This window comes from Takifugu rubripes, chromosome 9 (assembly GCF_901000725.2).
Source record: "Takifugu rubripes chromosome 9, fTakRub1.2, whole genome shotgun sequence".
In the NCBI taxonomy this organism is placed as follows: domain Eukaryota; kingdom Metazoa; phylum Chordata; class Actinopteri; order Tetraodontiformes; family Tetraodontidae; genus Takifugu; species Takifugu rubripes.
In genome coordinates this window covers 3328454-3352861 of record NC_042293.1, presented here as the reverse complement: position 1 = coordinate 3352861, position 24408 = coordinate 3328454, and the positions used below count along the sequence as shown (strand labels likewise).

General features: G+C 45.3%; 1 protein-coding gene across 3 annotated transcripts in view; it reads left to right on the top strand.

Annotated features, from left to right (window-relative positions):
* wwox (WW domain containing oxidoreductase) overlaps positions 1-24408 on the top strand; it is a 95156-nt gene that overhangs the window by 36169 nt on the left and 34579 nt on the right. Inside the window, exon 9 of one of the 3 annotated variants that reach the window (XM_011606922.2) lies at positions 17950-18144. The exons of 1 other annotated variant lie outside the window; for it this stretch is intronic. In XM_011606922.2, the coding sequence (XP_011605224.1) occupies positions 17950-17979 (30 nt within the window). In that variant the 3' untranslated portion in view covers positions 17980-18144. Of the gene's footprint in view, positions 1-5828; positions 6301-17949; positions 18145-24408 lie in introns of those variants that run through there. One more of the 3 variants, XM_011606921.2, reaches the window with a different exon arrangement.

Here is a 24408-nt window from a genome sequence, read left to right as displayed (position 1 = left end):
ACCATGTGGAAAACCAGAGGAGCAGAGGTCCCAATCTCCCCGACAGCCCCCCCTACGTCTCCTCTGTGGGGTTAGATGAGCTGCCAGGCCCCTGTAATAGAGTCCTCTTGGATGATTAGGAGCTACACAGGAGGGGGTCAGCTCCAGCCTGACTGGAGACACTGTTAGTTTCAATAGTGTGGACAGAATATTACACATTATGCTAACTAGTGTGAGGCTCACCTACTTAAGAGTACTCTTAAGACACACCCTCATCTTTATTTTTATAAATGTATCTGTCCCTCTATTTTTAGTGATTAAATAGATGTGTTGCTCCTGTCAGTTGCTTCCTGCGATGCTGCTGCAACCGTACGAGAGGAAGACGTTGAGAGAGGAAGATGTGTTGGTGTGGGGATGGATAAAAGCATACAATCCCATTTGGCGGTATTGACATGTGTGTTCCTGCCCAATCCTGTTACTGGGATTATTGTCCATGGAGATACCATTTCATTAAAGAAAACACACACACACACACGCACGCACACACACACACACACACACACACACACACACACACACACACACACACACACACACACGCGCTCATACTCACACTCAGATGGCCCGAGGCCTGGTTATGTGGTCCATTGCACAGGGAAACTGTGTAAATGGTTTATTGTGGATGAGTTGATGTGATGGAAAGCGTGTCTGGATCAATAAAGAACCAATCAAATGCTGACAGTCTGCTACTGTACGCAGTCAGTCACTCACCCCTCCTGCCTGTATACATACAACACAAGCGTGACGGGTCATGAACAATATCCACGTTGAATATGGAATTAGTCACAGCGCCAGAAGGTACTTTTTTTTGGCAAACATTTAAAATGTGGCTTACTCTGCTTGATAATATGTATTTTCAACCTGAGAGAATACATTTCCTCATGTCTTCCTGTGACTGTTTCTTTGCTCTGGAAACCTGAAGACCTCAACCACATCCTACCTGCTCCTTTCAGACACCTCAGGGAGGCCATTAGGATGTCTCCCCATGCCCGAGTTGTCTGAGTCTGGGCTGAGACTGAGTTGGCGCTGGGCTAAATTACCCCAGAGCCACAGGTCAGAGACAGCTATACCCTCATTGCCAAGAGACTCTATCTCCTTCTAATAGAAGAGATCAGAACAGGCCAAAGAGAAAGTGACCTGGCCGCTGAGACATCCTTTACCAACTTACACTCGACTTTTCAAGATGCCCCTGCAGCTGCTCCATCTCTGCTACCTTCAAAACCCCAGGGTTTTCTCTCCTGTGACCCACAGAGAGGAAAAAGACGCGACCTATCCCCTTTTCCTCACCCATCCCCTCTTTCCCACCACTGACCGCTCCTGAACAAACACGGAGAACGTTCACTCCCCTCTTTGTTGTCACACGGTCTGGGAGGTGGGGTGCTGATGGACTATTTTTCAAATTGATTTCAAAAATGTACATAAGCAGCCGATCCCCTAGCCCAGATTACCTATTGATTTTTAATATGAAAAGCTCATTATATAAGCAGGAACGGCAACACAAAAAGCTAGCCAACCTTTGCATAAATCCTTTAATTGAATTTCCAGAGCCCGTGGTTCTACATTTTTTAATTAAATCCATTTCTTTTTTTAAGGGTTGCTGTGTAATTTGCATGCTGTGAAGTGGGTGCTGTCCCAGATAAAGTGCCATTGATCCTTATTAAGGCTCACCTCTGGGCTCGCTGAAAACCAACCGCAGAAATTAAATGTGCTCATGGTGCATACACTTATTGCCCGCATGATAGGATTAGAGGGAGAGAGGGAGAGAAAAATGGAGAGAGAAGGAATGATGGGGCAAGGGGTGTGGAGAGAGGGGGGGCTATTATTAATAGTTGTTCATATTAATGTAATATTTCACCTTTCCTCCTCTGGGTGAGATCGTAAAGTTCTTGTTTAGGTCTGGGTTTTATTCGGGTATCTCTTCAGATCCACCAGGGTCTGCTCTGCGGCTCCCTCCTGCTGTAATTTCACAGTTTGATGGCAACATTTACATCTGCGGCAGATGCAGACACATGTTTGTTTTCCTGTTGATCACCACTTTGTTGAAAACTGTCTCGTCTCCATTGCCCTCTAGATGGTGGGGGGCAGGGTGGAAGGGCAGCTTCTTTATCTGTTGGTTCAGATCAAATAAAAGTTCATGCTATAGTAGGCCTCCTTACCCTCCTTCAGCATCAGGTAACCCCCAGGAGGGAGCGAGTGAGCGGCAATTTTTTATCCCGCGTTTGTGCTGGATGATAGCAGGTGAAGCAGCCGTCTCCTTCCTTGTCTTCCTGTGTGGCTGTGTACAGATGGAGGAGTGAATCAATAGGGATTAACCTCTGACCTCAGCCACATACTTATAGGCCAGTTCTCGTTGCTCACACATCTCTCATCAGTTTCACTTAAACACTGAACCTCACTCAATAAGCCAGTGCACGCTAATTCATTTCAAAGATGGAGGACCCTTATCACCGACCTCTCTCGCTCTCTTTCTCTTTCTCATGTGTTAGTTGGTGAAATATAACGACCAATGATAATAATGACCAAAAATGTTCTCCCTTCCGAAATAAATTCAGCCTTGATTGCTATGCTTTCCCTCTCTTTCTCTTTCTCTCCCACTCTCTCTCTCTCTCTCTTTCACACACACGCACACACACACACACACACAAACACAAATTCCCTCATTTTCTCTAGATATATTGACATTGGCTGACAGATCGGTCTGATGTCTCTCTTGCGTACCTGTCCATGTGAAATCCCTGTGTGTGTGTGTGTGTGTGTGTGTGTGTGTGTGTGTGTGTGTGTGTGTGTGTGGTGCGTTGAGCAGTGCAGTGTCAGCAGCATATGCTGCAAGTATTGACCCACGCCTGTCCTCTGCTCTGACTGGCTCTTGTCCCTAACTTGTCATCCCTCTTCTTCCCCTTCCTTCTCCGCTCTTCTACTTCTACACATTCACGAGTCATTTAAAATATTTCACAACTTTCACAAAAACATTTCCCTCCCCCGACTTCTGCCCTTTTTTTTTTTAATTAGCGGCAGTGGCTGGATTGTGTTTTCTTTTGCCATAAAGCCCTGCATTATTATTCTCCTGGTTTAAAGCGTGTGCATCAGATGGGGGTTAGAGATGTGAATGACCTCAGTAATGCACAGACTACCTGGAAGCTCAGCAATGCTTTTAAGCCACATGCAGGTTCACATAATGCTCATCACTGAGTGGTGCTGGAAGGTCAAAGCCTACACAGAGGAGCGTTTCTTCTCTCCTGGGACAACCTTAAACATGAGGAGCGTGACACCTTTCCCTTCCCACCGAATGTATAAAGCGAGGCCTCATTTTCTGTATTTACATTTTCTTTTTGCCAACAGTCTTCTATTTGCATTTTAAAAGTGAAGCCATCCCACAAATGACTCTTTCCCCTGTTTCTTTCAGTGCATCCCTCTCTTTTGGCGTGTAGAAGCAGACAGTTGCTGCTCGCTGGGATGGAGCAAAAGCCTTTGATTTCCCTCATTTCATTTTATAATCAAATCAATCTGACTAAGAGAGCTCGGTTTCTCTTCTGTCCTCCTCTAACCAGTCACCCATACATATTTACACTCACCCACACTCACAAGCATATCTGCCCATGTATTGGGGACCCCCCCCTCCCCCGAGGGGTTAGACCACTCTATGTGTTATCGATTGCATCGCTGTTGCATGTTGCGCTCAATCATGTGTTCCATGCGTCTAGTGTTGCCCTCTCCCACCTGGCCCATTACATTAGACTAATGCATTCACTCATTGATTAGTCATTACGCTTAGGCCCAATCAGCCAATCGCCTGGCTGGTTTGACTCTACTTGACCTCTGACCCCTGGCTTTCATGTCATGTGGCTGGCTCTAACATGTTAAACACACACAGGCGTAACTCACAGCTCCGTCTGATACGTACCAGACTTGTTTGCTACCTGTATGACGTTCAATACTGATGGAATTCTCGCACGTTTCCTAATCACATGCAACAGAGAGCTATAGATTTTTATCATCGAGCACGGAACTGTTGAACCTGCCATTGATCTTGAGATTTGTCGTGAATGAGCTCGCTGATTGGAGCTGATAAGAGCTCCTTTCAGGAGTCAGAGTCGAACCATGATGTATGAAATGTTTTCTATTGTTTTCATTCCTTTGTCAACCCTCATCATGTCTCCAAGGGAATCGGCCATTTTACAATTGTACACTACTGCGAGAAATACGAAGGATTTTACACTTCTTTATGTAAACAAGACTATGAAGTGGACCTTTAATTACTTCTTTTCTGGCAAAAATGTTTGAATTACTCATAATTCAACTACCTGTGAGGGTGTTCTGATGTCTTTTGTAGTGCTAAGGTTTTAGTAGCAGTGCCACATTTTCAAATTTGGACTCAAACCAGGATTTTATCCCCCAATAAACTCTAATTTTCCTGCCTCTGTGTACTGGTCTAAGTCCAAACAAGAGAGAGGAGGAAGAGTGTGAGTCAAACAACTAGAGACAGATGTCCTCACTGGATATGAGAGGGCTCCTCCGTGTCTGTGCATCAAATTTGTATTGAATAGGAAATTAATGATCGGGTAATTTCATCGATGTTTCTGGCATTGAGCGTATAAACAAAATGATCTTTTGAAACATTGTGGGAGCGCTGCACCCTGGAGGGGTCGTAGTGGGCGGGAAGAGAAGTCCCCGTTGTGCTTAAGAAAGAATAAGTCCATGTTAAGTCTATAGTGTATTGGAAAAGTGAGCGGACGGATCGATGGGGACTTGGTGCTTGAGACACACTTTAATTCTATTATTTTCTTTCAGATTTCTTTCCTCCCACATCCATCTCAGCCCAGCAGTGACAGATTTTATACGGATTGCTGACACTGTCATGAAGACGGATTTGAATTTATTGAGCACTTTCAAAAGGAACTTTGTTGTGTTTTTATCAGTAAAACCCTGGAGGGCCGTAGTCCAATTGGAATTGTAGTCCATGTGGTTTAACATGGTTTCAATCACATGTTTCCTGCCTCTTTTTTTTTTGCGTGTGTCAGGTCAATGTTGCTCCTGCACGGAAGTCTTCAGAATCCAACTTTCTCAAAGACGGAGCGAGTCTATCTCTTTTACAGATGGGAGCAGATCAAAGAGGCGAGTGGAGGCGAGTGGAGACGAGCAGAGCAAACTTGTTTAATTAAATGGAAGCGATGAAATGATTCTTTGATGCATCTCTTGGATGCGCAGTTACGCAGTATTACATGTGATTTTGAGTGTGAGGTGTCTCAGCAGAGGGTGGGACAGGAGGAGGTGTTGCAGACACAAGGAAGGAGTGGAGGATGTAGCGAGCTTGATGAAGTTCCTGATTATTCCACCTCCTCTGGCACAGGGAGGGGTTTTGAATGCCATTTGGGTCAGCGCTCTTTATGGAGCCACATCTATGAAATACATCTTTCCCTTTCTTTCTGTCCCTCTTTCTTTTTTCCCTCCTCCACCCAGGCTCTTTCTCTCCCTCTGCTCTAATTGGAGGTGCAGTAAAGGTGTGTGGGGTCAGTGCCTCCTCAAGGTGAGGCCTCCTGTGCGTCTCACACTGATGCTCCCCTTCAGATGCATCTACCAACGGATGTGATCGTGCCTGCTGCTCCAGCTACCAAATTTCTGCTTCGCTCACAAAACCCACAGTCCTAAATCTACTGTCTGCACCTCAAATAACTTAACTCACAGCTCTAACCCTCCTCTGTTCTAAGTTTCTTTCAGTAATATATAGTGTATCTGTAGCTTTATGTTTCTCCCTCTCTTCACTCCTCTCGTCTCCCGTGTCCTTGTGCCAGCCTGTTAAAGCCAGAGGGCACGCTGCAGGTGAATCAGAGAGGGAGGTCTGCCAACCTGCTTAGCGGGAGGCCTGTGCCACGGATTCCAAGGCCTCCAGAGAAATGGAAGAGAAGGAGGATGTGAGAGGAGGAGAAGAATTTGGAGAGTTCATCAGAGGAGCGAAGAAAAATTAAAATACACAAAAAATTGCAGAAAAGCCAGATTATAAACAGTGAAAGAAAGAAGTTGCCGCTGTTATTCCTCCTGTGTGTAGTGCTGTAGACCTGGAGCAACAGTCAGGCACGATATGAGTGCCAGCCCAGTACCTTTCCTGACCAGTAGGGGTCATTGTAGTTCAACTGACTGAGCTTCAGCTGCGGGACAGACAGCTGCGGTTCATAACTCTGCCATAACTCTGTTATCCCAATCTTCTCCCATTGTGTAAACTTAAATGGAAATAAAACAGCCTTTATTTAATCAGGTAAATTAAATTACCCACACATTTTTTCATCGTTTTACTTATTCTGGCCGTAAAACCTGCTGGAACACGCGTCACAGCCGCTGAACTTTTGCAGGAGGCTCTGGGTCATTTAAGCAGATGGACTGTTGCTACAGAGCTTTGTTGTTAAAGTCTTCATCACCCCTCATTGAGTCTGAACTAAAGTCAGAATCACAAAGATATATACCATCCAGTTTATACTTGTGAATGATGACAGTGTCCTGAGCTTCCCCTGCTATACCTCAAGATTAATTAATCTATCCTCTATGATGAAGAGGGCCGTGCCAAGTGTTTCTCTCCAGGTATTGTTTTAAATGGTATAGTTGAGAAAATAATTAGAGGCACTTTTTTCCTCTTCAGTTATTCCCCAATTATAAACTAAATTGTCTTTATGAGCTGACAAATTAATCGAATCCTTCCTCTCGGACCTTTAGAGAGTGACATTTTCCCCCCAAAAATCTTTACCTCCTATTTTTCTTCATCCTCCCCCTCGTTCTTTTTTCAAAAGTCCTCAAAAGTCTCCACTCTGAATTTGTGTCTACAAATTAAGCATGCCACCGCTGCCATTGACCTCCCCTGGATGAATATTAGATGAAGCAGCAGCCAATACTGAGTTCACGATGGCAACGATTTTAATGGCAGCGAGCAGCCATTAACAGTATATCTGAAAATAGACAGAGGATTTTCCATAGATCATTAATGACGGGAAATCTATCTTTCCTTTCCTCCATTTCTCCATATATATAATCTTTTCCCCAATCTCTCCGTTTGTCTAGCTTGCTGTATTTCACTCTTGTCATTAGTTTTTTATATTTGCGAACGGTGTATTTCAACTCACACGTGAGCCTTTTAGAGCTCACTATTAAAATGCATGGCGTACTTGAATGGAGCCCGCTAACGTCTGTTTAGTATATAATCCACGTCCCCTCCTTCCATATTCCTTGTTATTCTAGTTTAGTGCTGTAATCAAGCAGGGCTTGCCAATAAAGTTTATTGTACGGAGCTAAGTGTCAATATCACACACACACCTAGGGCAGAGAGGTCTCTTTAATTAGAATACTGTAGCTGTGTGTGTCAGTGTGTGTGTGTGTGTGTGTGTGTGTGTGTGTGTACACGTGCGTGCTCGCATGCAACTGTGATTTAGCAAAAGCATTTCTTCATTAATTGCACTTGAATTCTTCTTAATTTTACCCATCTTTCACCATGAATGCCTGTTTATCCTTGTGTCCGCATGAAAAAAACTTTAGGAAAAAATAAAATCACGACCCAGACATCCAAATTTTGCTCCATTTACAAGCAGATCGATGGCAGCTCTACATGACGACGGAGCCCGAGCCTGCATTGAGGCTGTACATGCAGTAATCCCCCTATATGATGTATTGATTAGGCCTGCTCCCTCTTTGTGTGGCTTTAATAAAGGTACAATTGTAAAGTAAAGGGAGAAAACTTGTGTGTTTGGCAGCTGCAGCTGTTTGGTATGAAAGCTCTGCTTTATATTAATGTTTTTCAGATGCCTTTTAATTCAGTCTTTTTTGGGGGGCGGAGCCAGTTTTCATTTCCCTCAAGGGCTCTATCTTCCTGTCTCCAATCTTTGCCATTTTCCCATTAGGTCACTTACAAACTGCCTGGTTAATATGTAGAATCACATTACTGATATGAATTCTTTGATAAAACACATTTTGAGCATGGGCAAAATTGAAAACACCTCCCACTCCTTAAACACCCAGAATCCCGTTGCGGTTAAGAAGGCGGGCTTGCAGCTTCAATCAAATAGTAAAACACAAAACCATTTCCCATTACAATGCAAAGATATTAAAGACAGATTAAAGGCACCGCGAGGGCGCCGCAGCCCCGCGCCAGCCACAGGCAGCCGTGCAGTCTGACGGCGAGCAGAGGAGACGAGGACAGAGGCGAGGCGGCGAGGGAGGAGAGGGGCAAACGCGCGACGTGGTGAGGGAGAGCAGATGGAGGAGTAATTTGCGTGGGATGTGGTAGATGGGGAAAACATGGCTGTGTGTCAGTGCTGAGCGATGCCTCCCGTTCTGTAAGAAATCAATTTAGGGTGGGACTGGGACGCCATGCATGCAATAATTGAATATTACTGCTTACTATCTCCTTCACGTGCACGAGCATCTGTGCTGCTTCGAAATGTATGAAAGAGTTCAAGTCATTGAAGAGGCTGAAGTACGGCAAACATTTATGATGAATCGTGGAGGAGTCTAAGAAGTTTCGCGCGCATGATGTCCCCCACCCCCCCCACCCCCCCCCCCCCCCCACCCCATCTCTCTTGTCGGTCAGCCTTGTCTGAATCTGGACTCTGACCCGTCAGGCCTGTCAATCCTGTCCGGGGCCACATGGCCTGATCAATAATCACAACTGTTAATCGATGAGCTTTTAAATAAGCATCGACTGTGCTTACAAGGTTAGCTCTGTTTATTGGTTTGCATTGGGCTAAGTAACACAATCAGCCGTTCATAAGCGTAGATATGTCTTCAAAGGAATAATAAAAAAAGTGGAGCCATCGCTCATACAGTTTGGCATTTTTGCCGGTTCTGGATCAAACCCTGCTATTTAGAACCGGGAATGTTGAAATACCACATGACAGTATTTCTATAGAGAGCCGTTTGTCTCCTCTAAAGGCACTTGTGGAGCGTATGTGATGGTATTCATCCCTACCTGCCATTAAATGACCAGAAGCAGCTCACAATTAGCGAGGAATTGATTAAATCAAATTTAATCCAATGTTTAATTTGGGCCTTATTTCCACGTGGCCTCTTTGTACAAATGCTCATTAATTCCTTGAAACGACATTAGGCCGCCCTGTTACACTATCATTTAATCATCTCCGAACGTAATAATCAGCCACCAATCACACTGGATGATCAGGAAATATTTAATTAGGATAATTACTCATTAATTTACAAGAGGAGCTGCCTTGGAAGGTGTCTTTTCGCTCCTGCAGTTTGTGTGCATGTCCCTTTTGTCGTCACCGCGCACACACGTGCACGCAGCGTGGTCATGGTAATATTCGTCACTGTCTGATTTATTGTAGCGAGGTTAGCGTAGCAGGCTGGGAACCACAGCATTTGTCTCCATTTCTTAATGGTATTTCAACAGCTTCTACACAAACAGCCATTTCTCATTTTAATGACTGAAAAAAATGACTTCCTGTGTATTTATAAGCGCTATATGTGCTTTTTTCTTTCCCCCCAGCAGGATGCAGATAAGCGCTTGTCTACGGGCTGCTGTTAGTAAGGCAAATTATATTTTATGTAATATTAATTATTTATTTTATCACCTGATTTTGAGTTTTGATTTATGCGTTAGCCGCTGGTGGTCATTTTACACTGGTTGATGTGATTATAATCACGTCTCTATTCACACACACACACACACACACACACACACACACACACACACACGGATACAGTACACACAGGGACGAAGATGTTTCCTGCAAGATCTGACAATTACAAGAGGGGCTTTTAATCAATCTAGAATGTAGCAAAGAGGGGCAACTAATGGCAGGGGAGGTGGAAAAGTAGGGATTACTCCCTCTCAATCTTTCTTCCTATTCCTCCATCCTTCGCTTTTCTTCATGTAGTCCGTCCCCTGCTATTTCCGCCTCTTTAAACAACTCCCCTCTCTTTCTTCTCCTTTTTTCTTGCTGCTCGTCGGGCTCCGTGTTTGACTATTAGCTGACACGCACACAGGGAGCATCGCTCATCTCCCCAATTTCTCCTCCTCCTGCCTCGCTCCTACCCTTCTCCTCTCCGCCTCCTTCTCACTTCTTTCTCTTGCTCCATGTATAACTATTAGCAGACATGCTCTCGGGGAGTCTGATGAATATTTTAGCAGCCGCAGGGAGGGGCTGCACTCCTCCTTCTACTCCTCAGCTTTCAACACAACTAATGGACCAGAGTCTGTGTTTTTCTTCCGCCCAACTTTACATCACGCCTCGAGTTTCCTCACGGCGCCGGGACACAAACTGTGAGGGGAGACTCTTTACCCAGGCTTTTATTACACAAGGCTTGCAAAGATGGACTGGAAGCACTGGGGCTGATTGGACTAACCAGGGCCCTGTTGTACATATCGCTCGTTGATTCACCTTTAAGCTGCAGCATCCTTCACTGCACCTTTTACTGTAACTAGGATTCACCAAGCATTTCCAGAATTTCCTGACTAAATATAAATTTGTCTATGAGACAAAGATGCTTTATTTGTCATTATACAATTGAATTGCAGAACTAAATTATACTGGACGTCCTTCCAGGTCTTCCTCGTCGGCATTTAAACGCATCCTGAACCATTTTTTCAGTCCTGTCGTCGCACTCTTGCACCCTCATTATCTTGTCTCCACCGTTAACTTTCCTTTTGTCCTTTCACACCTTCCAGGTCTTCTTTCTCTGCGTGGTACAGTATTTTTGCCGTGTGTATGTGTGCGCGCGCGTGTGTGTGCGCACGCTAATCCTTAGATGAGGGGCTGGTGGTTAAATCATGATGCATAGTCCGGGGCTGCTCTGGCCACTGTCATTAATCAGTGCAGGGGCGGGGGACGTATCTGCTTTTTATCCATCTCTTAAATCAGTCACTGCAGCTATCGGCAGCCCTCCCTCCCACCCCCGCCTTCCCCTCTCCATCTCCTCCCTCTTCCCTGACCCTCCCTCCCTCCCCCCCCCCTCCCCAGGCCGCTGATTGAAGTGGCATTGTTTGGGAGACAAGCGGCGCTCAATCAATAGGCAGTCTCACTAAATTACCGTTTGCATGAAAAATGAAGGGCTGCCTAACCTGACTCTATTCAGCTGGAGATGTGCTTTGTGTGTGTGTGTGTGTGTGTGTGTGTGTGTGTGTTTGCCAGGGGACAGCAAAGACAAAGTGCCCAAGTCATAAACGCAGGTTGTGTGTCTCTGTGTTACGGTGTAAAATCTTTGGTGGTCCACCTACGGCTGCGTAGGGACGCGGGGGGAAACAGGAGCTTGGGGTGTTTCCTGGTCACGTATCGATCACGGCTTGTTAAGGACCTCTGCTGTGGTCACCCTTCCCCTTCACCCTTCAACTTTACCTTTGACCCGCACCCTCTCCTGACCCCGTCCCGCCGTTTAGCTCGTCCGCTGAGAGAGACGCAGGATGAATAGCTCAGTTTGGGTTTTCGCACATGAGCGTAAACTATGGGAAAGAAGGTGCTTTGCTGGGCTTGTGTATAGATTTTAGATGTCTGATGTAGGGTGGGGTGAGGTCTGAACCTCTCTGCCTGCTCGTGCTCCGCCGTGACCCCATGGCTATTAATCATTTCTAGATCTGTGTTTACCCTCAGTTCTGCTCTCTAGCCCATAAGCACCTAGAGGGGCAATTAGAGGTGGATCCGCTGCCCCAGAGCAGAGAATTACCCCCCTCTCCTGGTCACATGGTCTGCGTGAACCTCTGAGGATGGGCGGCGAGTTTCAGCCAAGAATGTTTTCCTTCACTTTAAGAGGGAATTCGGCCATTGCAGCCCCGCTATTAGACTTGTATCGGAATGTTTTCATTTTTGCATATCTTTGTCCTGAATGCGTGCCCGTGCGCATGCACGCGTTTGCCTCCCACCCCCACAGGGAGCACCAAACATGCATTAGTATAAGTTGCGCAGGCTGAGTCGCATCCAGTGTACATATGGTAATGAACGGTGTGTGTGGAACATGTCAGCCACCTCATCATGTAAAAGCCTTGGTGTACAGGAGGGGAGCATGGAGGGCTGGCAGGTAGGCATTAGCCAATATAATGGCCTCTATTTTTACACCGCAGTTGAAGAGGCGATGCTTATAAAGGATTCAAATGTGGGAAGTGCGGCGAGGAGGGGCCCATAAGCTGACAAGCGAGAGAATAAAACGGCTCGTCAGTGTGTTTGTGCCAGTGTGCTACTTTGTGTGCGGACACGCGGCGCCGCTTTTCATTAATGAGCAGTCAAGTGGCGACGCATAACCCGTGCTTATGTTTCTCGGATTGATCATTGGCGTGCTTCGAGTTTTAAGGTTTCTAGTCACCTGCCTGGGTTCCTCACCTGCTGGATCGTGGGATGCCAAATTTAAGGGTTGAAAGACGGCAACCTTTGTCCCGATGTCCGCTGAACTTCAGGTTTTAAGATGGGTTCCAGTGGTCACAAACGTCTTCACCCAGCTTTCCTGGCGTCGGCAGCTGGATGGAGTGTACCAGAATCTCATCCTGAGTGAATGCAGGCCTGGCCTGGGCCCAGGGAGGTTGTTAATCTCCGTGTGTATGACATGTTTGAGCTCGGGGTATTGTACTGTATGTTTCCCTCTCACTCAGCTGTACTTAATGTAGCCCATAAAGGCTACACAACAATAAGCTACGCCTGGCACTCAGGCCACCATTCTGCACTACACTAGCCCACTGAGCAGGATAAATGACTCCTATAAACCTGTCACACACATACATACACACACACACACCGGAACGCGGGCAGACTATGGGAAGCCATCTTCCTGGCTGGGGCAGATCTGCCGCAGTTCTCCGTGCGCTCGTGGGAAGTTTGTCCCGCTCTGTGCTGCTCTGGGTAATAACCCAAGTGCTGCTCGTAAAGGTCTGAGCTAAGAAATATGGATGCGAAAGGCTTCTTGTTATCTGGGGTCCTTACGCTCAAAGGGTATTAATGGAAGCTCAACATTCACGTGAAGGTTCCATTATGCATCGGCGCATCAGACCCAATTGGCGTGATCCTTTTCCATCCCTTCACCTCAGCCCGTTTAATCAGTAACAGGAGACAGATCCAACTTTCTTATTGTGGGGATCCTCCCTCTTCAATTCACCGAGAAGACTCCACTACATTAAGAGAGCCCTTCCACGTGATGGCTTGCCACAATTTTCATAAATGAATGCCATTTATTCTGCATAATACCTTATAAATATACAACGCGCGTATGAGATCCGGTTAAGCATCAGTGACCAGACGGCTCTGTGCTATGTTTGGGCGCGCGCGCTGCCTTTGCAACTCCGTGTTCTTCTCGCACTGCTTCTGATTGTACACGCCACTCTTCCCAATCTCTGCGATTGACGATTGATTATGATCATCTTTACAAAAAACACCCAGTAACCGTCCTGACTGAGTGCTTTTGTTGTGGAAGCGGTGAAAGAGCGATTAGTCTATTTATGGATCCACCGTGGTGTTTATCAGTCACCCACCGACTGTGGCACAGACAGCATCATCTGGCCCCTCGTGTTGCTTTTAATGATTTTTCTGTTAAAGATGTCAGTGTCATGTTGCTTTTGTTATTCCCACAGTCGTCCTGGCAACCGCAAATGAAAATGGCTCGGCGGCGCTCAACTTTATTTAGATAAAAATGTAAATGTGATGTAAATCCTAATATTTATTCTTTCACTTAAAAAGAAGAAAATGAAAAAGGCTGAACACATTATCTCTGTATTTTTATGTCTTGCCTATTTTTTTTTTCCCACCAGCAGTGGTATTCATAAATAAACCGCGTAGATAATAGTCGTCGACGAGAAATCCATTTTCATTCTTGATATTTATTCAAGCACTTCTCTCCCGTGTTTATACAATCCGGAGTATTAAAAGATTGATTCAATTTGATGTTTGGGAATCAAATGCAAACAAAAACAGATGCTTGTGTCTTGCGCCCCGCCCCCCCCACAACCGCCCAAAAAGCCGAGGTGGTATTGTGGTTTATGTAAAAGCCCTGAGCTCTATTCTCAGCGAGGGTAGAGCGTGATGGTGAGGGTAGTGCCACAGCACGCCGCAGTCCTGTGTGGGTGAGCACGGCGAGCTTAAAGATGACTGAGACGCTACTGCTGGTAGAACATGACCCGATTTTAATTATGTGAATGGGTCTGTGTGCCGACCTACAGCCCGACCTTGTTTGAAATTATTTTCATCCATTCATTGTTTTTTGTTAATTATTACTTAATAATTATTACTTAATATGAATGATTCTTGCAATCAACAGAGAAAATCTACTGTGCATCCTTAGCATTTGCAGCATATATACGGTACATCTATCAGGTCTGATGCCAAGGAGACTCCGACGTGTGATAATCCCCTTGATCTTATTTTTGGATTTTGTTCAGCAGCTTTTTGGATTTAAATGTGAGTCTCTGTGGTGGGGGTGGATTTTCAAATATCATTAGCAGCGTTAATATTTCAGCGTTATATTTTTCAAATTTTAAAAGTTAATTCGACATGTATTTGTGGATCGAATGGACTTTAAACCTGAGTCTAATGGCACAAGGTTAGCATTTACTGGGACAGTCAAGAGATTGCCTAATTAAAGGTAATCAAGATTTTTTTTGCATGATAAATTGAATTAAACATTTCATTTTTACATAATTAAAGCACGTGCAAGGATACTATACTATTTATTGGAAGAAATAACTCAATTAAGAATCTAAACAACATATCGAACCTCTTGATGGGAGGTTTGATTACCAAAGACAGAACAATAAACAGCACAGGAGAGGAACGTCCACGTCCCTGAACAGTTTGGTGTATTTTTGCTCGGGGACCCATGGTTTCCTTCTCAGGTCTCCCGTAGTTCCCCTGGCACAGAAAATGCACTCGAACAACAAATAAAGAGATATTAAAGATGTCACTGGCCTGATGTGCTCAGAAGATCAACCACCTTTCCACAGCTGTGGGGCTTGCAAACACACCCGTCACCATCTACAGATATCCCCGCACATCTGTCCTTATCTGGCCGTCATTTTTCCTGGCTGGTATTGTTGGTCTTACTGAGACTGTCACAGTTATGTTACAGAGGAGGGGCCATACCCTCAGCTATGCATACTTTACATTGTCTGTCCTGCAGAGGCATCTTCTCCTCCCTGCAGTATCACGCTAAAGAAAAACATCCTTGATTCAGCTGCTGTCCTGCACATAAAGACAGAGCCAGCAAATCAACAGGTAACAGATGTGCTTATTATCCCACCTCAAGCTGAGCTGCTCCACACTCCTGTTCACACTCCAGCTGAATGAAATAATACGTGGTGGACACACTTCACACACCCACAGGTTTGACAAAAACACAGAGGCGTTCTGCTTCAGACATGCTTCAGATACATAACGGGAGTAAAACTGCACCAGTTTATTTTGGATTACCTAAAAAGTCAATGGAAAATTTGAGATTTTCATGCATCGGTCAGATACATTGTTGAAGATTCTCTTCTGCTCTGTGCTTGAAACTGCATAGCGGTCATTAATGGACATTAATTAAAGACATATTCTCTCCATACTGTTTGGATTTTCTTGACACGGGGGCATTGTTGCGTGCTGTTGGGGGAGGGGAGCGGCACAAGGTGGGAATGGCTGATTTTACACGGGTTGCAGAGGGGGGGAGAACAGAAACCACATTCAGAGTAGCCTTTGTGTAATTTAAATGCAATTATGTGCTACCCAGCTAGTGTTTGTACACGACTCGCGGTGCCAGGGTGGATAACATGGGTGTATCTTCATCAAGTTTTGCCCTGATAGCTGGTGTTTCTGGGAGAGGCTGGGCTCTTGTCTCGTCTCCGCTCGCTTGCTTCTCTTTTTATTGGACATTATTCTGCCAGCAGAGCAGAAAGGAAGAGAGGAGGGGAACTTTAATAGCACACCTGAATGGAGGGTGTCATATAATCAATGCATACAGGCCTGCAATACAGCCTGTCACAGAGACTCCATCACACAGCAGCAGAGAGAAGGGGGGGGAGAAAGGGATATTAACTCTTGTGAATAGAGGGATGGGCATCTGCGACCTGAAATTAAATGGCTTGCTCTAAAGGAGATGAGGCCAGAAATGAGGTGCCTGCTCCAGTTGGAACTTTGGCATGTGTGTTGCTGCACAACATTTGCCTGTAAAATCTGATCTTTGGTCGTCCGACTTTTGCACATTATCGGCTCGGTGCGTTGATATGAGTCCACAGTTAGAACTTCCCCCCCAAACAGAAGTTCTCTCAAGTTTTTGGTGTTTTATTCCTTTTGCGTGTGGATTCAACTGCTGTCGTCAGCAGACTGTAATCCCTCTGAAGCTCCCCTGTGTGCATGTTTGTGTTAGTCTATTTTTTGGGGGAGAGGGGGGGGCAGGAGGCGCGTGGTGGAAAATGCCGGACTGCGTGTTTATGTGTGTGTATGAGAGATGTTCAGCGGAATGCCCTTTGATACAGAAATGCAATTTCCTCCCTTTCTGTATACGGGTGTATTGGGTTTATTAGAATATGAAAGTGTTGAGCTGCAGTGCCAGGGGTTAGCGGCTCCCTCTGTCCGCTCCCGCTCCTTCGCTCTCACTCGTTCACCGGCCTCGGCGGTCTCCCCGGCTGGCTCATGCATTAGACATGAGGGGCTGTAGAGGAGAGGGAGACCAGTGCCAGGGGAGCCCAACATCTTACACCAGGAAACTCACCGTAATAAACAGGATCAACACGCCTCATGGATCACTGAAGTCCGTTTGGGGGTGCGGGGTAGGTGGGAGGGGATGTTGTAATGAGGAGGAGATCAGTGGAAGTTTTCAAGCTTTAATGTTTACTTTGAAAATGTGCAACTTTTCACTGCACTTTGCTCGATTTGCTAAGCCTAAAAGATGACAGGTTGAAGGTTGGATTCACTGCGGAGTCGTCACTATTCAGCTAAGTGTTGAGCATTTAAAGGTCCGGCTGACAACCTGTTGATGATCCTCTATGTTTTTCCACGCTCACACAGTTTCTGTGACTTTCTGTGTCCTCGATGTTCACTGAGAGGTCAGGTCCTGGGGGTCAGGGGCTGTGTTGAGCCTCTGTTCTTGGTCAGAGCTTCAGACAGACAAACAGCTTGTCCAGCTTCCTGTTCCAGCATCAGCAGGCGTGGGTGAGGTCAGCCCCGAGGTGACCCACACGGTGCCCAGACCAGAAGAAACAGTCAGTTTCCCCAAAAGGTCGTGTATTCTTTCAGCCTCTCGGCTTCTGTGCGAGAGTGCAGTGACGTTATTCAAATGAGGAGAAATTTTAATATAAAGCAATGGCTTTTATTTACCATAAAGACACCGTGGAAAAGTTTCTTTAGTAATAAAACCATTTCCTAATGCACAGCAGCTATCAGTTTCATTTAAGATCTCCCTGAGAGTGGCTCTAAAGTGTATTAAAACTTCAGGATGTTATTCATGTGTTTTACACCCACTGATGTATAAGCGCTGCAGATTTTCCTTAAATATATACAGGTCTGGGCTCTCAAGCCGGTCTTACTTAAATTAAAGCCATTTTTAAAAAAAAATAAACTGATTAGATTGCATGTAGGATGATTCTCATTATTTAATAACCTTAGTACTCTTAAAGATGTTGGAGCATTCTTAAGGGTGGCACTGGCCCAAAAGCTCATGAAATCCATAAATATACAGAATTTATATGCAGCAGACACGTCTTTATATTTCTACATTTACTGTTTGATGACCATCTTAGTGCACCTCCTGAGCATGAATCGGGACCTGCTCTAATCTGCGTTTATCCGTTATTATGTTGCAACTTCTCTCCCTCACTGACAAAATCCTTTTTTATTCCCGTACCTTTACACATCAACTTCTTCCTGTTTTTTTGTTTTTTTTAAAAATATTTTTGGAATCAGGACCATGTGTTTTAGATAATAGCATTTATTGTGTGAACTTTCTTATTTTCTGTCTGTGGATTCTCAGTTTTCTATGAAAAGAGTGGATCTCTCATAGTCAGTATGGGGTGGTCCCTAGAATGCTCCCTCACCCATTGGCCAGGGGCTAATGTTCACGAGGCTCCCATCCAGACAGGGGCAGGCCTCTACCCTCTGACCCCAGCCTCTCCCTCCCTCACCTGGGTCAACCCGCTGTGGACAGGGCCTGGGAGAAGATTAATGGTTCTTACTGCTGGAGCAGGTGTGTATGTGTGTGTGTGTGCATGTGTCTAAGGCCAGGTGAAGACATACACCAGTGCAGGGTAGAGGTCTATAAGAATTGGATGCAAAAGTTACACTTATATTAAAAAAAATCGTCATAAAAATGCTGCTAATGTCTTTTTTATTTACAATTACTGCCAGGGCTATTTATTATTTGTGCAGGTTCCTCTCCCCCTCCCTCCTGCTCTCACCCTCTCTCACCTCCCGTGTGAAGAGTGCTGTTTCAGCAAGGTCCTCTGTTCATTCTCAAGGTGTCCTCCGTGCCGGTTCTTTTCTGAAGACCCTTTTAATGGATTGGCCTGATATACCTTCCAAATGGAGCACTTTGAGCGTTAATTCGCTTTCTGATAAAGATCCCCTCCTTTTTACCTTCCCTTTCTATAAGTCTTCCCCCTGATATGAAGTACACAAGGAAGGCCAGATGAGCACAAAATCCTCTCTCTGTATCAGGCCGGCTGGGAAAATGGACCAGGGTGAAAAAGAATCAATTGGATCCCCATTCATGTGTTAGTGGGGCAGAATGAGGAGAGCGCTTTGTGGAAACTGGCTTGAGGTTGCCCCCCCCGCCGCCTTGGTCCAGCGACTGGGGGGCAGAATTGGGGCCTTTCTGTCGGCTTTGTGGCGACAGCAGGGGTTATCGCCTGGATCTGGCCATTGGCAGGTATAGCTGTCAAAGCTGTCAGTACGACTGAACTCGGGAGCATGCTGCCCACACGCAGTCGTGCACAGATGTGTGTGCGCACATACACACACGCAGACCTAAATGCCACCTAAATTATGGAGGTATGCTATATAAGATAAGCGGTAAATTTTTGGGGAACCTATTACGGCTGCAAAGCTCATTCAGTCTGTTAACCCCCAGCATGCCACAGTGCCGCGCTGCATTTTGGCTGTTTCCAAAGCAGCACAAAAGAGGCGGTTTGACCTGTTTGCCCACTCGAGTGTGACATTATTGTGTCGTTTTTTCCCCAAACCGGACTGGAAAAACTTCTTTTGCTCCAAGTAGAAAATTAAAGCTCACGTCTCCACACAAGTGCTTACATGGTCAGATTCTTGTGAATAACTTTGCACCCTGCTTCATTACCAGTCTCTGCAGGAAAGAGCCCTTTTTACCCTCCTTCTGATGCAACATGGCGAGCTGGAAGCCTCTGACTCTTCAAACAGTTTAGTCTGCGCTCAGTTCTGTCTTTATTTCTCCTGTCAGTGGCTGAGCGGCTGCTGCGCTCTGAGCTGTTTAGGCGTCTTTGTTCATCTTTCGAAACAGGAGTTTCCCAGAAAAGGCCTTTTCCTCGCTGTCCCGGCTGGTCGCGCACTTGTTTGATCCGTTGGTTGTGCTGCTTTTTTTATTTTTATTTTTTACACAGGCTAAGAGCAACCACCCCCCTCCCAGAGACAGGAAGAGAGAATAAGCCAGTGTTTCTGTTGTTGTCCCAGTGGATGAAGGGCCCCTCGTGCCTCATCCCAATTACGAGGAGAGATGTTAAAGAAGCCCAGGACTTATGCACGTCTTGGCTCTGTGAGGAGGAAAGAGAGAGAGACAGAGAGAGAGAGGCCGCAAAAAAAGATGCCGAGCACAGGACCCCTTGGGCTCTTACTTGACCATTTGGCAAACACCTTAATTAACATGGCCTCTCTCTCTCTCTCTCTCTCTCTCTCTCTCTCTCTCTCTCTCTCTCTCTCTCTCTCTCTCTCTCACACACACACACCCACACACACACACAGAAGCAGTATGGCCTCAGCTCAAAACTGTATCTTCACCTATTAGTTTCAATATCAATTCTGTTTGTACTTCTCCATGATAATATTAACTCTCTGTCAAATGCCCCCCCAACACACACTCCTCCTCCTCCTCCTCCTCCTCCTCCTCCTCCTCCCCCCTGCAAGACATTGAAAGGCACAGACACGGAGCTGGTCCAGCAGCATGTTTGATGCATTTTTAAATAGCTCTGGACTTTCACAAGTTTCAGGCCGACACCAAGACCTCATCTGCTGTAATATAATCAGCGGGCAGAATCACACTGCATATTTAAGTAACATTAAACATCTTTCCTGCTCCCTCTCGGACCACTTAGCTGAGAACAGAGAAGAAAGGGTTTTACTTTATTTCCTGTAGATTTCTCCCCATTTACAGTCTTTTCATCTGGTACTTAAAAGGCAGCGATTTGTCAAGTAATTATACGCTCTTATTCTAAGCGAGAATGTTCAAGTGCCATTAGCAGAGTCGAGGTTCTTCTGGGCAGAAATGTGTGAAAGAACTTTCAAACAACTATGGGTGGTACGAGTTCAGACAGCCGCTTGAAAATCTATTCAAACAATAACACAATCAATTTGTCGATCTGAAGTTTATTCTCCGATAAACGATCTCTATGCAGAATCAGAACCATTATTTTGTGCATTCTCGTGCGTTTGTGTTACGCCTGGATGTTTGCTGAACGCCTCTTTGCGGAGATGCTCTTCCATTTTGCACATCACAGCATTTTTTTTGCGCCCTAAAATAAGTATTAAAAAAAACCCTGAATATTTATCATCGGCGAGCGCTGTGTGCCGCTGCATCGGCCGTGTGGAGACGTGGCCGCGCGTGTGTGAATCTGGGAAGGACTGGGGGTGTTGATCTTTGACCATATGTGTTTTTGAAGTGAATTCAGCTACTGTATTTGTCTTTTCTGTTTCTCTCTTTGCATAAAAAATAATAAATAGGGGTAAATGAATATTAGTCATGAGACCCCACGGGCCCTTTTTTTGCTTCCACAATGAGCTCTTTATGTTCTCCTGCATGTGGACATTTACAGGGTTTCCTCTCTCTCCACACACACACACACACACACACACACACACACTGATTACAGTCAATAGTCCAGACAACTGTGCTGTGTCAATATTTAGACAGAACTGTAGTGTTGTAAAATGAACCAATACACAGCGGATGAGGCTCCTCGCTGGATTAATGATGCCTTACTGACTGTCTGCTGTAGATGCGAGGGGAGATGAAGATGCTATTTACCCCTTTCTCACTCTCCCACTCCATCTCTCCCCCCCTCTCTCCGTCTTGCTGTTTTCCTCAGCCTCTCCCGTTCCTTCTCCCTCACACCTCTGATGTTGTTTGGCCGTGATCGATAAGTCTTTGCTCAGTTAAAGAGGAATCTGATTCCGATGGAATAACGCTGGTCTCTGTTCACCTCCTAGTTTTTGACTACCAGAATGTCACTGAGACTGCAGGGAGTCTTACTGGTGCTGCTTCGGCCCGGTTCCTGTAGGATCTGTGTATCATCTCATGCACAATGCTCAGACATCTCTAGGTCGCTCCGGTTCTGGCGACGCCTCATCGGCCCTTGTGTGACTTCCTCTAAATGGGGCTGGGGATCGCCACGCTACCATTGACCGTAATGGAACGTGACGATTAGCACTCACGTCGCTAGGCTAATGGGCATTACCTCCACGTCGCAGTCCGTGGGAGGCGCTCCGTGGCGGAGTCTGAACGATCTCTGTCGGAGAGCGGATGGGTGTGAAGACGGGGCTAAGCGCCTCGATTCTCCCTTTAATCTTGTGTCTTTTCCCTCATTTCTCAGCGAGTAAAACAGACGGGTAGAGAACAGAAAAATGTTTCTAAATGTCAGCCCGTACAGAGGCCAGCGGGGTTGAGCTCTAAGTGCCGCCATCGAGAGGCAGATGGGAGTAAAATATTGCCCTGAGGAGGACATGTAAGACACACTCTTTCACAGACAAAAAGATGTCCAGATTTGTAAGAAATTGCATACATGTGTGAATGAAAAGGACAATTTTCTGTAGAACAGGGGGGAAAAAAAACTGATTTTCTTCTCTTTCATCTCACTTTTTGTACCCAACCTTTAACCATCATTTACAAATCCACCTGAACTCAGAGCGCCGTGGTGCGTTCGTGTACCTGCCCTGCAGCGGTTCTTAGAACGCTGCTTCAACGCCACCTTCAGTGGTGGTTCCAGGCCACTCCGCCACCATCTCCCAGCACTGCACTGGAACAGATTAAATGAACACAATGATTCTTTAATCAGATAACCTACGCTCTGAATAGATTAACCTTCCTAAGAGAGGTCCTATTCCCTCTCTCCTTGTCTCTTCTGTTCCTCTCTCCTAAACCAGAGAGGGAGAGAGGATGGAGGCCCACAAACTTTAATCTTCATTACCTGCTTTGATTTCTCTGCTAAAGGAAGAAATGCATAATTTACATCCTTTGAAGTACCTCCACTATTACTGACAACATGTTACCTTTAATCTTAAGAGCCCCGGAACATTAAATATTTAGTCATTTACTGAACAAAGGAGAACCGAGGCGATGCTTTCCTACCTCTTTGACTTTCACTGTCATGTGCACTCAGTGTCCCTAGTAAGAAGCAATTAATTTTCTTTTTTTGGGGGGGGACAGCTTTTACTGGAGTGTAGGTAACTTTAAGTTATTTTCACACTTTTACCTTGTTATTTTATCCCGCTGAAAAAAGAGAGGTTTAAAGTAAAGTGCTTCTGTTAGCAGAACTGGCTGGGTGACCGGAAGGCTAACAAGTTAGAGTCTCTATGCTCCACCGTCTGTACTTCTGTCACTGGTAGACGACAAATCCTGTCCAGGTTTCTTTATCTTTTCAGCAGGAGCGGATTTAATAGTAATTCCTCTGATCCATGTTGATAATTTCCTTTTCCTGTTTTCCCATAAAGCTGCTCAAATCCTCAATGCTGTGTCTGAGCCACTCGGACATATATGCATTTGCATTATTATCAAAAAGAATTGCTGACGTACCTGCATGTATAAGACAGTTTCTTTGTTTATGTGCGCTGATATGTGCATTGTGCGTGTTTGTGTGTTAAAAAGTACAATAATTGAACACCTTTTGGATCATATAAACCTAAACAGTGCATTATAAGTTTAAATGCACACACCTGCAAACTTCCCCAGATATTTTTAGTATAATCTAATCTCAGCTATGAAAACTCCGATCTCGACATTTAGAGGGCATGGGATTGGATGATAGAGCTGCAGCTCTCTTCCAATGCAGATTAAAAGAATGCAGTGCAAACAGAAGGTAAACTTAAGTCATACTACATGAAATAAACTGTAGTATCCCACATTACATGAGCATTTTTTTTGTGCTAAAAATACACTTCATACCCTTTACTAAATTCTACCATAGTCTTAATGACACATAAAATAGTCCCTGATAGTGATGTCAGTGAACTAAAATCTGATTGGTTGGATGGTGGATGCTTTTATAGCCCCCCCGCCCCACTCGCAGCGATGCAGAGTGACTGCACAAGAGCAGTTTGTTTTAGAATTCCTTGTTGGGCTCTCTGAAGGAAAATTAAACAATTACCCAGACTCATAATGTTGTTCCACCCTCCCCCTCCCCGCCTCTCCTCCCCCTCTCCGCCTTTTATGATTAATTACTCTGTGAACATCATATGCTGGTTGAACAGAAACAGAAGTACGGGACCACGTAATTGTGTGTCTCTGTTAATGAGGGTTGATACACATTTACAGTAGTTGCTTTTGTCTTTGTCTTCTATTCTCTGTGTACACACACACACATGCACACACACACACACACACACACACCCTGGTATAGATTACCATAGTAATAGGCGCTGAGTAGCTTAAGCCTGGTGAGTGATGGTCTTATGGAGTGCCCCTGTCTGCCACTTGGTCAGGGAAATTAATATCCACTCCAGTCAGAGCTGGGCTGGGAGCTCTGGAGTCGCTAGTAAGAATGTTAAGATGTTGCCTAAAGCTAAAATCTACCTGACTTCCCCTGTGAGCGTTAGCAGGCACGAGGGACACCGCTGCGACTGAAGTCATTAAGATATACAGTAATTCAACAACGTTCCCTTATTGTCTTTGTTTCTTTTGTTCCACAGATTTCTGTGAGGGCCTGCCGGAATAGAAAAGCTCTATTGATCAGAATAAACAGTGGAATAATCTTTAGTAATCAGCCCGGGCCGGGGCTTTATTAACAATTGATGCGGTCGGAGTGGAGATCAAGAGAAACTCTTGTGAGATGGGCTGTTTCCAGTGTTAATGTGTGGGTGCCAGGAGAACAATACATATGTTGGAAATATGTATTCCAAACCACGCACGCAACCGCGCACACCAACACACTCTCAGCCGTTCTCTCTCATTAGCATTGTGCTTGAACTTGAGGTATCATCAAGTCATTTTTCAGGATCCGGCCTTTTGTCTTTTCTGCTCATAGCAGGTCCCACTTTA